Consider the following 15,771-nt stretch of genomic DNA (forward strand, 5'->3'; position numbering starts at 1 on the left):
TAGAGAACGGGAAAATGAAAGCATTGTAACATGCACGTAAAAACTACTACCTTTTATTTATGTGCGAAAAATGGTGAAAAGATCAACAGTAAGAAAAGACATTTGCCAATTCCTCAATTTGTTCTTTTCGCTGGCATTCAGCAAGCTGCTTATGTGATTTGATGGTGATGACTTGCCATTGAAGCCAAGGTATGCTTCTCTCTAATGTGAGAACTTATCTTCATTTTGGTTATCGCATGCAAAGTTTCTTTCCATTGTTGCTCCTGTTAATTTTACTTGGCATGCAATATTTTTCTTGAAAGAATTTCTTCCTGAAAGCATCTTCCAACTAAATATGATCAGTTCGGATCTTCTCCTTTTGTAGATTGGTGAGGATAATTGAGTGATCTCCAGTGTGAAATCCTGTATTGCTGCATTTAGAACATCATTCAAACTTGAATGATACCGGTCGCAGCAGCAAGATACATTATAACAATAGTATTGCAATTTTTTTTAACCTGAAGGACTGTTTATCCTTCATCCTTATATCTTCCATATAGGCACACTGTACATAAAGAATCTTCAGCCACATGCTCATCACTGTAGATTTCAAGACGATATCTGATAAAAAGTTGTGCACTTGACCGATGTCTATTAGACAAGTTACCTCGAAAACCAATCAAGCGGAAGAATTCAAAAACAGAAGAAAAAAGGAACAAAAATTGCACACAAACATCTTAAGAAGAGCTGGAGAGATGAAAATGACGTCTTCCAAGCATCTGCTCATGATGAATGGTTTTGAAATAATTGAGTCACACACCGAATTGCAGAATTTTTATTCAAAAAGGCTACCCTATTAAAGGTCCGGTTCTGTGGAGGCATAGTAGTTCTGGTAGAATGGTAGCCTCATAGTCTGAAATTATAAAGTACAGTTAAGGGCGTCTTTTCAGAAACATCTTTAAACGCAGTTGAGCTAATTTTCTGCACCATAGATGATTTATGCTCCCTCCCCTATCCACACTTGCTGCTACTTGCTATTCTCATGTACAAAGATCCACACGCCCTGTCAAGTTGGTGTTAGCTAACTGTGCTGTTGCCTTTATTTTCAAGTGGCCCCTGTTGAACAAATTGTCCTCGAACTCTTGGTCTTTGCTCTGCCAGCTTCTTCCTGCTCTGATATCTGACCTGCAACAAATGATAAGAACATGTTTCTTCCCATTTCTCATAAATAATTGTCAGTAAACATGATCTGTTACATAATGCAAAAGCAAGATACGTGACTTCACAAATTAAACCAATTTTGATCATGTCAGTGAAGTTCTGATATTTGCAAGGAGAAATTATTTCCTTCATGGTTGCCAATTTTAAAGTAAATTCCAGTTACCTTCTTTTCAAAGCATCTCTGTTTCCTCTTCTGACGAAATTTGTTCAGAGCAGCCTCTCTTTGTGCAAAACGGTTTTTGATGACTCCACTTGTGCTACCATATCCTACACCACCAGCAGGTTTGCCTTTCATGGGTACCCCATTGTCACTTTCAACATTTTCTACTTCAGCATTCAAAGCAGTGCAGCTCCCACTCTGTCCATTGCTTCCGTGGTTACTTCCTGAGGTGCTCCCATTCAAACTGTGATTACCAGCATTGCCTTCAATGGGAGCACTCACGATATTGGATGACCCATTATTGGGAGCTTTTGCCGCCATTTTTTTCAACAACATATCATGGTTGGCCAGTTGCTGCTGGGGCACATTATGGACGTGGTGGTGGCAGTGGTGGTAATGGTGGTGATGATGCTGCACTTGGACTTGCTGGTTTACGCCTCTCTCTTGGGCCATGCTGCCTACTGCACCATCAACTTTACCTTGTATAGGCTGTGCTGGTTGGGTGGCAGAAGATGGAAGGAGACTTTTGATCGTAGAGTTAGGTGCTGGTTTGTCACTGAAAACTGTCGGATTGGTGGAAGAAGCATTGGTAGTTAAACCCACGTCACTGTTATTATTACTGACATTGGAATGCTGACTGGGGGGTGTGCTGCTTAGATTTGATTGACAGTTTTGTATTGAATTTGTTTTTGCTGCCTCAGAACTATTATCAAGTGGAGAACAGCTACCTACATTCCCTGTGGAAGCCTGATTAGCAGTTGAAGCAGATTTATATCTGCAGACATGAAACTTCAACTGTCAAATTTGGAGTTTCTATCATACAAAGATAATATTATTAACATCCAGGATTTCCTTATACCTTGAAAAAGCCGAGTGCAGGTCCGAATGCCTCAAAACATTTCGGTCATGTCGATGGGTTCCAGTATCTCCATCTTCTCTCGACCTCTTCAAACTAAGCTCAAGGGAAGGTATTTCATTATGGTCATAGATGAGCTTTTCTTTCGTTCCAGAGACCTTGAAGAGACCGTTTGGGGTGTCAAAAACTACACTCTCAATAGGAGAATCGTTACCATTAGTGATGACACCTGCTATATCAGCAGCTTGTTTTCTCAGACCAGCATTCAGCTTCTCACTGTTGAGCTCCAGCTTTTTTGTCTGTTGTGGCTCATCATCTTTCTGAGAATTAATTTCAGAAGACTTCACTTTGTTGCTACTTGCTATTGTGTTAGGTCCATTTTCAGTAGGCTGTTCAAGCTGCAAATTTGAAATTCTAGGTACTCCTACCTTCAAGTCTTTGTCCGTTTCAACATTTCCTAAAGATTGGAATTCACTACAATCTCAATCAAAGGGAACAAAAGAGGATGAAAGGAGATATATCACAGTGAGAGTTCAATCACAAATAGAACTGTGCATACCAAGTTCATCATCCCACCCTTTGCACTCCTTTGTTGCTGTCATGGGTACCCAGCTGTTTCCACATGCTTCAGGCCTTGAGTGAATAACCTGCGCACAAGTGCTATCAGGAGGGTCAGCTAACTGTTCCCACGGTGACATTGCTTTGGGGCAGTCAACTTCTACTGCCCTCTTCGTCCATGAGCTCTGCAAAAGCAGAATGTAAGTATGCATCCACTTTATAACTTAACACACTAGAATTATTATTGTTTTGCGACTAAAACCATGGTGTGGTAGTTTAGATTATACATAAGTTTTGGTTAATATATATAAGGGTTGTCTCTTCAGTTCATTTATAAAGGGACAAGGTCCAATCGTTTGCCATTAATGTTGGATTCTCATTGGGGAGTCGACCTCTAAAATAGGTCTCTCACTAGGAGATAACCCAAGATCCTTGAGCTTTTCTGACCTGGTGTTAGAAAAATTTGACAAAAGCTCAGAGGTTGAAAGAGTGCTTATGTTCAAGAGGGAACAAAATTATTTTGATTCACTTGGTTTTGTCATCCTTACCAAGTTAATTTTCTGTCTATTCAAGATTGCTAGTAAGGTTGCTCAAAGATTAGAGAAATTGATGAGGGACTTTAATAAAATATTCATGGAGAAGACAATGGAATTCATATTCTTAAACAGGATAAGGTTACAAAACTGAGGAAAAGAAGTGACTAGAACTGGAAACATAGAGAAGAGAAGTAGGCCTCACTAGGTAAATTGCTATAGAGGTTCCCATTATAAGGTATCTCTTTGGTATAAGGTTATTAGAAGCAAATATGGACTTCATTCCAATGAATGGGACTCAATATTGGTTCAATTCAGATCTAATAGAGGTCCATAGGAAGCCAATTCAGATCTAATAGAGGTCCATAGAAAGCCATCTCAAAGAACATCTCATTTCTTCAAAGTCGTATCAGATGGCCAGTGGGACATGGTGGGAAAATTTGATTTTGGGAAGACATTTGCGTTAGACGTCTCTCTTTGCGAGTGATTTCCTCATTTGTATGGATTATGTCATTCCAAGAATGTGTCTATTAACTATAGAATGGTCATTGATCCCTTTGAACTGGAGTAAGTTTTTTTTTTTTTGGTTTCTTATTTTCTAAAAAGATAAGAGGTTGGCCAAAGCCCAAATATAACTTTTAAATTCTACCTCCCTCAAAGTCATACCCGGGTGGCTAGCAAAATAAAGAGGCTTGAAAGCCCCTGGGGGCAACCGTAGTACAAATTTCAATTTGAAGTGAAATTTCAATAAACTAGCAAGTCAAGTGCACACTGTTCTTATAGATTTAATGGACTCTTCTATCATTGATGAGGGTTAAGGATGATAACAGTATTTGGAATAAGATTCCTCAGGTAATCTTTCTTATAAGTTACACATTTTTTGGTTGGCGAAGCAACTCTACTAGTGATTTCAAACAATTTAGAATGGCTTTCCAAGCCAATGTTCCTCCTTAACATTAATCTTTGCTTGAAAAGCTCCAGGAAAACTAATGTTGAGGAGATATGTGAAGGAAATCTTAGATGTGTCTTTCCCCTCCATGGTGGTTTATGAGGAGAAAGAATAAAGAAACCAACCACCACCTCTTCATTGTGCTGTTGCCTCTTGGTTGTGGGCTAAATTATGCACTTTTAACTAAACTTCTTTTTTTCCAACTTTAGCTTCTTGCAATGTATAAATATAATAGTAAGGCTAAAACTTTGTGTATTTGTAGCTCTCTTGTGGGTGATGGCAAGAAAGAAATAACTGCACTTTTGTGGAGGAAAATAGGAAAATATCGATGGAGGATTCATTTCTTTACTTCTCGATGTGCTTTGCTTTCTTGGGATTTTCAAAATTCTTCATTCTTTATCATCTAGCTAGATTGACTGGGAACTAATAATCTAGAGACAATTTCGTGCTTTTATTTGCTTTATTTTTTTTTTTTTTGGCCTCATGTTTAGGCTCTTTTACCGAGAGATGAAAATTTATATTGTTTTTAATTTCTTCTCAATGGGGAAGATTTAAGTTTCTTACAAGAAATAGAATTTGAAGATTCTTCGTTTCTTATCATCTAGCTAGCTTGAGTGGAATACTATCTTGAGTTAGTTTTGTCCTTTCAGTGTCCTTTCAGAGTTTTTTGCTTTCTTTTTTGTCCCATGTTTAGGCTTATTTACGAAGAGATTAAATTTTATATTGTTTTTAATTTCTTCACAATGGGGAAGATTTTAAATTGCGGACCTCTGGTTCACTTTTATAATCCTTTTCTTTCTATTTATTCATTAAAATTTTTAGTTGTTTCCCATCGAAGAAAGCTAAAAGCAGTTCAAAATGAGTTTTAATAACCGCAGAGAAAATACATCAAGATCTGTAAAATTATGGTGGCCATATGGAAATATAATATATGAAAAAGCAACTCAATTTTAAAAGAGAAAACCAAATCTAACTCATCCTAAGATTTTAAAAATAAAAATTTCGTAAAATAGATAACCAAGACTTGGATTCCTATGCTACACGCATCACATGAATTCTTTATAATATACCATGAAAAGATAAAAGTTCCACAAACTTTAAGGGGAATGAACCAAACAATCCAATTCCTATTTAGTTCCTTAGCTCAATTATGTAAATATACGCATACAGATAGAAAAACTCAGGCAGCCAAGAATAAATAAGTTAAAATGCTACTGTTTGCTAAATTAGACTAGGAAAAAGATCATGTCATTTTTGGAAAATTGAAAGCAACATGAAGAGAAGTAAGATAACATAACTAAAGTACAACCTATACGTTTGGAAAGATGCTAATAAACATGCAAATGAAAGATCACAAAAACATTAAACATATAATACCTGGGTGCCACTTCCATTGTCACTTCCATCCTGAATATTCAAACCAATGCTTCCTTTATCGTCCTCGTCATTGCTGCCAGAGTTGTTATCTGACCCTTCAGCACTTTTTGACTTGGTGGATTTTTGAGTCATTATACAACTTTCACTTCCACTACCACTAGACTAATGAAAGGACGAACAGTGAATACAAACGGAAGACAAACTTTTGCACTTTCTATGTGGTCCTATATCAATGTTATGGTAAATAAACGATGATAACATCAAAAACAAAGAATTATCCAAAATACCAAGTTGAAATATGTGTCGATAGCATCAATCCAAGCAAAAATGAATGCTTTTTCTTAGTTTGGACAACTCATCAATTAAGAAGAATGTTCATATCAGATCAGACCTGAAGTTTAGAGTCCAAAATTGGTCCATGGTACAGTTTCATACATAAAGTGGAATAACAATTAGCAACTCACGCTGTGGTATTTCCTCCAAACATGCTGCCATAGATTTTGAAGCTCATTCTTTCGAATAGGCTTCACTAAAAAGTAAACTGCACCCTTGGACAAACACTTAAAGACGATACTCATAGAATCATGAGATGACATCACTGCAAAAAAACTCCATCAGTGAAGCAGTTAAAAGTATCAATCTTTAAAAGAAACAGCAGAAAAACAATGTTAATTTGAAACAGAAGCAAAAGCATAAGAAATATACTCACTAATCACTGGAATATTCTTGCAAGTTTTGTGGTTCATAATCTTGCGTAGAAGGCCAATGCCTGATAAGCAAGGCATGAGTACCTCAGTTAAGACAAGATCAATTTGATCCATCAGATCTTCTAAAATTTTCCATGCTTGAAGGCCATTTTCTACAGCAATAACTGCCATGATTGAAATATCTGATAAGTTCATAAGTTAAAAAAGCAAAATAAATATGAAAGAACAACAATAACGAGTAAAGTGTGTTCTAAGTAACTGCATTGGCATTAAAAATAAATGCCGTAAGATCAGCAATGAATTTTTAAACATAACAAATGTAGTGATATTTATGTATTACAGTACTGAGTCATGAGCTTGCTAACTGGTTATGCACGAGAGGGTGGAAGACTAGACTTCATAAAGACATCAAGGGTGGAATGGTATACTTCATAAAGACATCAAGGATGTTAATGTAATTCACTCAAAATTTGAGGTTTAACAGTAGGTTTCATTACGTATCAAGAAGAATTTTTGTCCTTGATTGCAAATAAACTAAATCCCATATTCCAGTTTGTCAAATAATAATGTAAATCACGCTATTTCAAAATCACAAATAGTTTGTCCCTTGAATGAACCTTGTCCCAACTCTTACCACCTAGCAAACTAACAATTGCAGTAATAGTTACAATAGAGATCATACAGTTTTAAAGACAATCATACATGAATCCATTTGATGAGAGAAAAATCATACAAAATAATGAAAAAGGGGAGCTGTCGTCCATCCTTTGCTCACAACACCTTAATAAGGAAAACAAAACCATTCATTGAAAAATGAAGAAAAGGATCTCAACCTCTAAAAGAAAAAGCTTCTAAAAATTCTTTTAAACAAAATGGATCTATATCGCTAGGTGAGGTGAAATATATTATTCTCATCCAAAGTATTTATTCCTTTTCTAAAAAATATCTTTTGATGGCAACCAAATCTCTTCCTCACCCATGTGAGTAGAATTTGAACCCCATACCTATTGTACCACCCCGAGAGGTTTTACCAATTGAACTAACACACACTCACTCGTCCAAAGTATTACAAACTCATCTTTTTCCAAGAAAATTATCTTATTTCTTTTTCTTTATATCGCCAATAGCAGTGCTTTCATTGCACATCTCTATAAAATTTAACACCTTCTCATATTTTGGAATCATCCAACATCTACACTAAGAATATGAAAAGCTAATTCAGGCAAAACCTCAAGCTAACTCCACTACGCACAAGAATTTACTCACAAACAATACGCCAAATCACAAGTTCACAAAAAATGATGAATTGATTTCCCTTTCTATCACAACGTATACACCAATTAGGACAATCTAAAATAACAGTTGTATGATGGAAAAGTTATTTAGAATCACCATCAATCAATCTTAGAGAAAGCGTTTTTGTAAGAACTATTAATAAAAGGAAACAAAATCAAGGAAGAGGAGATAGAATAAGGAATACAAGCAAAGGAGTATCTTTCCTTTTTCTGAGAAAGAGGAAGCATAACTAATGAATGAAATCTGTTTATAATTAAAAGAAAGACAGTCAAAGAAATATATTTATCCATCTAAACAAATACCTAATTGAAAAGATCTGTTTAGGAAGACTCTAGAAGAAAATGTATACAATAGCCTATATCATTAGGGGGACAATCAAGTTGAGAAAAGCACAGAATGAAGAGAACATTTTTTCAACAAGTCTTTCCACCCTGAATAATTCTAAGGCCCAAAGTAGTACAAGCATAAGGTCATCATATCTTTCCAAAATATCTTTTTAAAGGCACGTAGAAGTCATCTTACAAGTCCCTGAGAATCGACAATCGTTATAAGTAGAGGTTAAAGATATTTGAGAAAGTTAGAAGTCTATCATAAGTTTCTGGTATGTTCTCTGTTACTTTTGCATCTCTTTCTTCACTGCATCCAACCTAAACCTTAATATGCTATCAAACACTAAACAAACCCATGCTTTGTTATGTGAGGAAAACCTTATTCCTTAAATTAGACTAAGTAAAATGTGTATTGAATGGAAAAGGATCTTTAGATTGATGACCCTAAGAAAGTAGTTGATGTTTTTCATAAAAGTGCCCTCCCTACCTCCATTAGATCTCTTTAACATAAATCTGATAAAGTTAAAATCAACACTAACATCATAAGGACAACAGAAGCCAAAAGGATCTACCAATTCTCCCCAAAATGTAAGCCTTTCCTATGTCTACATGGACCATAAAATCCAATTAACCACTATCATACACTTTCACAGGTCTAAATTACAATGGAAATTGAGAAGTCACCTTTGCACAATCTAACAACACCACCGATTTGGTATTCCAAACCACAACCAAGACTCTTGACCTTCGCCAAGCAGGCAAGGAACTGCACTTCCTTATATTTAGAACTCCAAATGCAGCCAACATCTATCCTATCAAAGGATTCTCCCTCAATCTTTTGAATCAAAGTAACATTTGGGCCAACTTATTTCAAACATCTCTTATAACCCCCTTTCTTTATTGCTCTCTATGTCTTAGATGTTTCTAGAGAAAATCTTCATGATTCCCAACCTTACCCTAATTTTTGCTTCTCAAGACATCAATCAATCTATCATTATTGAGAAAAGATTTTAGGTTGTTCAATTCTCTAATCCCTCCAGTTCTTTTATCCTTAAAAAAAGTAGTTGGATTTGCTGCCCATTTATGAAGTTACAACCAAAGAAAAATTTATCTCTAGAAAGGAACGAAACTTTGTCCTTAGATTATCTTAAAAATTTTTGCTAGCGCCAAAATCTTTTACCATTAACCATCTTTTATATCCCCATTTTCACTCGATCAAACACATTTTTCCGCACCATAACTTCGAATTTGCCCATGATAAGTTAAGAAGAACTCCCTTGCATTGCTTGAGATCCCTTATTTATAGAGCTTCCCTTTCCTCCCAAAATCTTGGTTCTTAGAGAGAAAAGGACATCTAGGGGAAAAGTACCAGCATGCTCCCATAAACCTTTTCTCGTCTCTTCACCATTTGGTCTACCATCATGATCGGATTTGAATCTTCTAAGACTAAAATTCATAATAAACATAGATGGTTCTTCTTAGAATGCTACATCACTAATCTCCTTCCCAGTGATATTTTCACAGCTCTCCAAATGCAGTAACAATCTTCCAGAGCTTTGGCCTACCACTCTTTCAAATTCAACAAACACTCTTATCTGAACTTTAGTCTTGAGAGCAATAATTGAGGAGATTTAAAAGAATTTTCTTCTTCTTCTCACATTCACTACTTTAGAGAAACAAAAGTAAAGGCTAAATACTAACTCTATCCAGTTCTCTCTCGATTATTAAGATCCAGGTTTAAGAATACGAAAACTCTCGTTCCTTTTTGGCTTAAAAGGATCAGCATGCCAAAAAGAATAGAAATGGTTTTTAGCTTAGGCTAGTCATACATATTTGAACACAATAATTTAGATTAAATGCTAATCTGATTCTATTTGGACTTTGAAAAAGTTGTGATTGGTAGTTACTGAATAAAAATATATAGGTAACTAAATCTTAACCATATATAAATGCATAGATGACAGAAGATTATTAAAAGGTCAGCAACAAAGATCAGTACTAGATCCGAAATCTGAACAAAAATATTCTCACAGCATATCACAAAGGTAACTTACAAATGTATATATTATTATGGAACCTATTAATTTCAAATTTTACAAATTGTATTCATAATCTTACTGAAACATATGTTTGTGTATCGTTACGATGACTTTTAGAAAAAGATAAAAAAACAAAAGTGCTCCCCTTTTTATCTTTTGATAACTAATGAAATCTTTGTACAAACAGATACCACTCACGTGCAGAGAAAATACAAAAGATAAACCATAAGAAAAATAAACAAAACAAAAACCAAGAAGTACCTCACTCTTTAAATTTATTTAAAAATAAATAAAAAAGAATACAAAACAATGATCAAGGAAACTATTAATTTCAAATTTTACAAATTGTATTTATAATCTTACTGAAACATATGTTTGTGTATCGCTAAGATGACTTTTAGAAAAGATAAAAAATAAACGTTCTCCCCTTTTTACCTTTTGATAACTAATGAAATCTTTGTACAAACAGATAACACTCATGGGCAAAGAAAATACACAAGATAAACCATGAGAAAAATAAATAAAACAAAAACCAAGAAGTACCTCACTCTTAAAATTTATTTTAAAAAAAGTTCAAACAGAATACAAGAACAATGATCAAGGAAACATCTAATTGATATAAAAAAATATTTAAAACATAAAACACTTCTTATATCTTACCACAAAAAAGATGTTCAGCATTATATAGATTGTTCTCCTGTCTATTTTCATGGACAAACAGCCCCACACCAAAAAAAAGGCACATTTATCTTAGCCCTAACAAAACAATGGATGTGAATAAGCTATTGAAGAATGCAAAGAGCCTAATTGTGCAGCTAAACATGCTTCTAAGAATCTGGTAGAAGAAATTGGAAATTTGAGACTCAGAGCTTTTTGGATTGATTCATGACAAGCCTGCAATCAAGCATTAACAAAGTCAAACTTCTATAATCAAAACAAACTTAAACAGTGAGATTTATGTTTCTTAAGTAAAGAAAAGTAACACTACTACTTATCCGCTGTCAAAAATCATATTTCACTCTAAAATGTAGTAATGACAATTACTTCATGAACGTTTTCAAGAAAAAGAACAAGGTCATTAAACTCATCACTGTGGACATTATTAGATCCTAACTTTTATACCAATTCTGCCCCCAACCCCTGTTTATCAGAAGTGTAGCAAAAAGAACTTTGAGAGAGTATTTTAACAAACTCAGAGAACTGTCAGCATAGGCTTATCCAAACCACCACGTCCAAGGATCAAATATTGTATAAGAACATAAATGCAGCAGTCTTGTGAAAGAATAAAAGATATCGGCACAGAAAGGCTGCCTTTCTGTGGGAGAACAAAGGAAGTCCACCTAGAAATGAACTAAACAGGTACAAAAATTTAAATACGGTTATGATGCATTTACTTGCAATGAATCAGAATGAATTAGAATCGAAATGGATTGGAATCGAAATGGATTGGAATCGAAATGGGAAATGAGAATCAAAATAAATTGTTATACTTGAGTTGTAGAAATAGCAATTGGAATGAGTTGTATTACAATATTGAGCGTAATACTATAATTTTAGAACAAACTAGTTGCTGCTGCTGTTGTTGATGTTGTTGTTATTATTATTATCATTACTACTACTAATAATAATTATTATAATAATAATATTAATAATATTAATGTCATTATTATTTTTCAATGAATATCTAATTTTCTTTAAGGTAAAACTGGTAATTTATTCCCCTTCCTCATTCCCAAATTTGTGGGCCCCACCCAAAATTCATTCCCATTCCTTATTGTTTTCAGCCGTAAACACAATTAATCATTCCAATTCCCCAATCCAAGAAGTAAACACCCTTAAGGAATTAAGAAACAATTAAAACAAGCTCTACAGCAAAGAACAACACTATTCGAAAACCAGTTCAACTCTGAGCAAAGCATGCAAAAACATCATTTTTATCCACTTTAACATTCAGAGCAAAACCGGATAAGTTACAGTTTTTAAATGATAAATACAGATAATTCTATACCAGGAAAGGTGCTGACCTTCATAGCCACAATTTCGAAGTAATGCACAGACAACTCGGCGAGTTGAATCATCGCTTTCCACCAGTAGAACCTTGAGAGATCTAAGCGGTAAAAACCTCTCCCAGCAAACCAGAGGCCTCTCAGGCTGCGACTGCTGTCCCTGCAGGGCAGCCATTGTCTGAGCCTGGGCCTGAACTTCATCCACCCAGCCATTATTGACATCTTCCCCATCCTCATTAATTCGTGACTCATCTTCCTCTGAAAGCCCCTGCCCTTCCCCTGTGACCCCATCCCTTATTTGCTTATGGTCATCTCGCATATGATGATTTAATTCTGCCAACCCATTGGACACAGGGCCATTACCGTTCATTTGAACTATCCCCATCAACCAGATTCAAAAAGACCAATAATGTGGAAAGCACTTGACAGAGTCGGTGAGAAAACCACCTCTATTCCACAAGAGAGCTTGTACATACTGTTTCCTTTATGATATCAACTTATTAGAGGAGAACCTAACAAAGTCCTACAGAAGAAGACATATGGAATTTCAGATATTATTTCAAACCCAAATCACAACGGAAAAAAGCCCTGTGCATTCAAACTAAAACAAAACAAACAAACAAAAACTTGACCCAGCCACTTATTTTCTGTGAGCAAGATAATAGAAAAATTAAATACTGCATGCCTAGCATTCATCCGACAGTCTTAACCATTTGAAGAACACTAATCTAGATGCAGGTGTCCATATCAAAATCTATAATTTTATCTACCTTGTAAAATTAAAATTTAGATTTCTCAGAGAGACATAGACATGAATCACTTGCTGATTAAATGTGCAGAAACCGTTAATTTTTTTCAGACCCACGAAAATAAAACTAATAAAAAAAATGCTGATTAAGTAATTGGCCTAACTAAAGTAATCTATTTATTTTCTTTGAAAGCTAAAAACAACATCAACTATGAGATATAACATCTTTTACCACCTGATTTTCTCAGCAAGCATAAATAACGCAACAACAAACCATTAAAATGATTCCATGATAATCAAAGGGAGTTAATTGAAAAAAATAAAAAAATAAAAAGAACCAAAGAAAGATATGGCTTCAAATTTAAACAAGGAAGTATGCATATACATAAAGAAAGAAAGACATGGCTTAATATTTAAACAAATTTACCGCATTTGGAATGCAAAATTCAGCAAGAATAAGAACTTACGTTCTTGGAAACCAAAATACTACCGAACATAACGTTGGATATTTATTTTCTCTTTATTTCTTATATAAATAAACAAAAAGACTTCAACAGCAATAAATTACCAATTGAGTCAACAAAATTCAAATTAGTCTTTAACTCAGTTGCAGAAAAAGGAACCGAGACCAAAAAGGAAGAAAAAATATTACTAAATTTGAGTGATTTGGCTTTATTAAAAGCAAACCAATCAACTCAGTGATGGTAGAATGATTTTTGCTTAATTCGAAAGTCTCATGGTAGAAACAAAGGAAACTAGAACTCCAATGTATTTAATTTTTCATCAAAACGCATTGTGCGAGGAAATCATTGCCCGCGAAATTCAAAAATGAAGTTTTCTTCTCAATTTTCTCGGCAATCAAACAAGCCGAAACAAAATAATCAAAATTAATAAACGAACAAAACTTTACCTCTTCTGCAATTCATACGAGCTCGATTCAATTACCAACAGTCAAAAGATCAAATTCAGAGTAGAGAAATCCGAAATGCGAACAGGAATTTAAGCCATTTTCTATTTTTAGGGTTTTTTTTTAAATAATAATTATTACAGAGAAAAAAAAAATTTGCTTCGCTGGTTGAGAAACGACGAGCAATTGTTTAAAGGAAAAAATGGTGTATGCCCCCCCAAAAAAAAAGGTATCAGCCACCCGAATTGCTGGCGTGGAAAAGTGAATGCGTGAAGTAGTGACACCGGATACGCCACGTAGGAAAAATTCTGATGAGTTGGACGGAGGATCTAAAGCTGGACTCTGAACAATTTGTAACGGATTTTGGCGATCCTCCAATGATACACGTGGCGCAATCTTTGAGGAGTTAAAGATGCCCAGACTAGATTTATTAGACGGAAAGAGTACGGTGTCGTTTTCGCTCAACCTCAGCATGAGCCCCACGCAAAACATGGTTTAGATCACGTGGACGGAGATTGACGGCAGTCAAATAACGTTCAACAGTGTCGCCACGCGGCGAAAAGAATATCTTCGCTGACGCTTGACTTATTCGAACCGGGTCAAATTGCGGGTGACCCGGATTCTCTTGCGTTGGTATTTTATGTTGAAATTCTCTTTTTTTTTAAAAAAAAAAAATTCTAATGAATAGTATTGCTCAATCTTATTAGTAATGATAATGAAATAACATGAGTATTAGGAAGAAATTTTTTCCTTATAATTTTTTTAATACATTTTTTTTGAACAATACATTTTTAGTTTAATTTAAAACTAAAAAGAGTTCAACTCTCACTTGAATTAACAAGATAATAAATGAAGTAAAAATTCCATCATAACATCCTCTTAGTTGACAAATGAATGATTTATTAGAGAAAGAAAATGTTTGAAAATGATAAATAAATAAATAAATAAAAATTCGATCACAATATATATCCTCTTGTCATCTTGTTTGATAAACGGTAGCTATCACGTGCTCCTTTAACTTTAAGGGATACAACAGCGAGACTAGAAACTCCTAGAGGCAACTTTTGTAGGCTTATCATTCATCATACAATAGTTCATACAATATTTTCACTTTATGGGATTAATGGATTTCATTATCAAATACCAATTTACACATTTCTTTCGGTATTTGGTAAATAACAAAAATTCAGGAGGAAAAATATATAGAGAAAAATATTCTCTTTAGACACAAAAAAAAAAAAAAAAAAAACTGAAAAATTTGATAATTTTGGATCAAGGTTGGCTAGCCGTGATATTGGTCTATAAATTGGTCCAACGTTTTGCAATGATATAGATGGTAAAAGAATGTGTAAGGAAAAAATTATGATCTTCAAAATGTCTCGAATGTGGTTCGGTTAGTTGTGAATGTACTTTTCATCTACGGCAATATGATTTTGAGTAATAATAATCAGTAAAAGACAATCATTGGTGTTTAATATGTGATTTTCCATCGTCATCTAAATTTTTAAAAAAGTTTTACAAATTTATGACTTTGAAATGCGTCTTAAACAAGGACTTTTTGCAAAACGAAAAAGACAAAAATGTTTTAATAAACATCCTATATATTACTATTTATTTTCAAAGGGGTATTTGATTAATGAGAAACAAAGAAAGTGAGAGAAAATAGGAAAGAGATGGAGAATAAGTTGCTAACATATTTTTATTGTATTATAAATGATGGAATGATACTAAGTGACGATAGGGCTCTCATTATATACTAAGGCTCCGTTTGGTACAATTTATTAAATAAAGCTTATAACAGTAGAGCTTATAGCAGTAGAGCTTATACCAATAGAGCTTTTGAACAAAAAGTCATTAGGTGTTTGGTTGTCAATAAAAAAAAGTACTTTTGAACCATTAAACTGTGTGATATTTTTTATATTATATATTTTTTGGAAAAGCTTTCTAACCTCTACTCCCAAAAGCTCAAATTTTGAGTTTTTGCTAGTAGAGGTAAATTAACTTATTTAAGCTGAAAAAATTCTACTAAAAAAAATAACCAAACACTATAAAAATTTTAAAAAGTGCTTATGCGATTAAATAAGCACTTATGCCTCTTAAATAAAT

General features: G+C 34.2%; 1 protein-coding gene across 3 annotated transcripts; it reads right to left on the minus strand.

Moving 5' to 3' along the window:
* Positions 1-786: 786 nt before the first annotated feature.
* On the minus strand, positions 787-13,881 carry LOC18044744 (two-component response regulator-like APRR3). 3 transcript variants are annotated; one of them, XM_024186788.1, is made up of 9 exons: positions 13,669-13,881; positions 12,029-12,533; positions 6,343-6,504; positions 6,098-6,231; positions 5,634-5,795; positions 2,776-2,959; positions 2,220-2,673; positions 1,364-2,135; positions 787-1,159 (listed from the first exon to the last, which is right to left on the minus strand). In XM_024186788.1, exons 2-9 carry the CDS (start codon positions 12,393-12,395, stop codon positions 1,085-1,087), a joined length of 2,310 nt encoding a protein of 769 aa, XP_024042556.1. In that variant the 5' UTR covers positions 12,396-12,533; positions 13,669-13,881; the 3' UTR covers positions 787-1,084. The 3 variants fall into 3 exon arrangements, with proteins under 3 accessions (XP_024042556.1, XP_024042555.1, XP_006436180.2); XM_024186787.1 differs by having other exon boundaries at positions 787-1,164; positions 13,669-13,878; XM_006436117.2 differs by lacking the exon at positions 13,669-13,881 and having other exon boundaries at positions 787-1,164; positions 12,013-12,400.
* Between the last annotated feature and the right edge of the window lie 1,890 nt (positions 13,882-15,771).

Source organism: Citrus clementina, unplaced genomic scaffold (genome assembly GCF_000493195.1).
Source record: "Citrus clementina cultivar Clemenules unplaced genomic scaffold, Citrus_clementina_v1.0 scaffold_4, whole genome shotgun sequence".
NCBI classification, from domain to species: domain Eukaryota; kingdom Viridiplantae; phylum Streptophyta; class Magnoliopsida; order Sapindales; family Rutaceae; genus Citrus; species Citrus x clementina.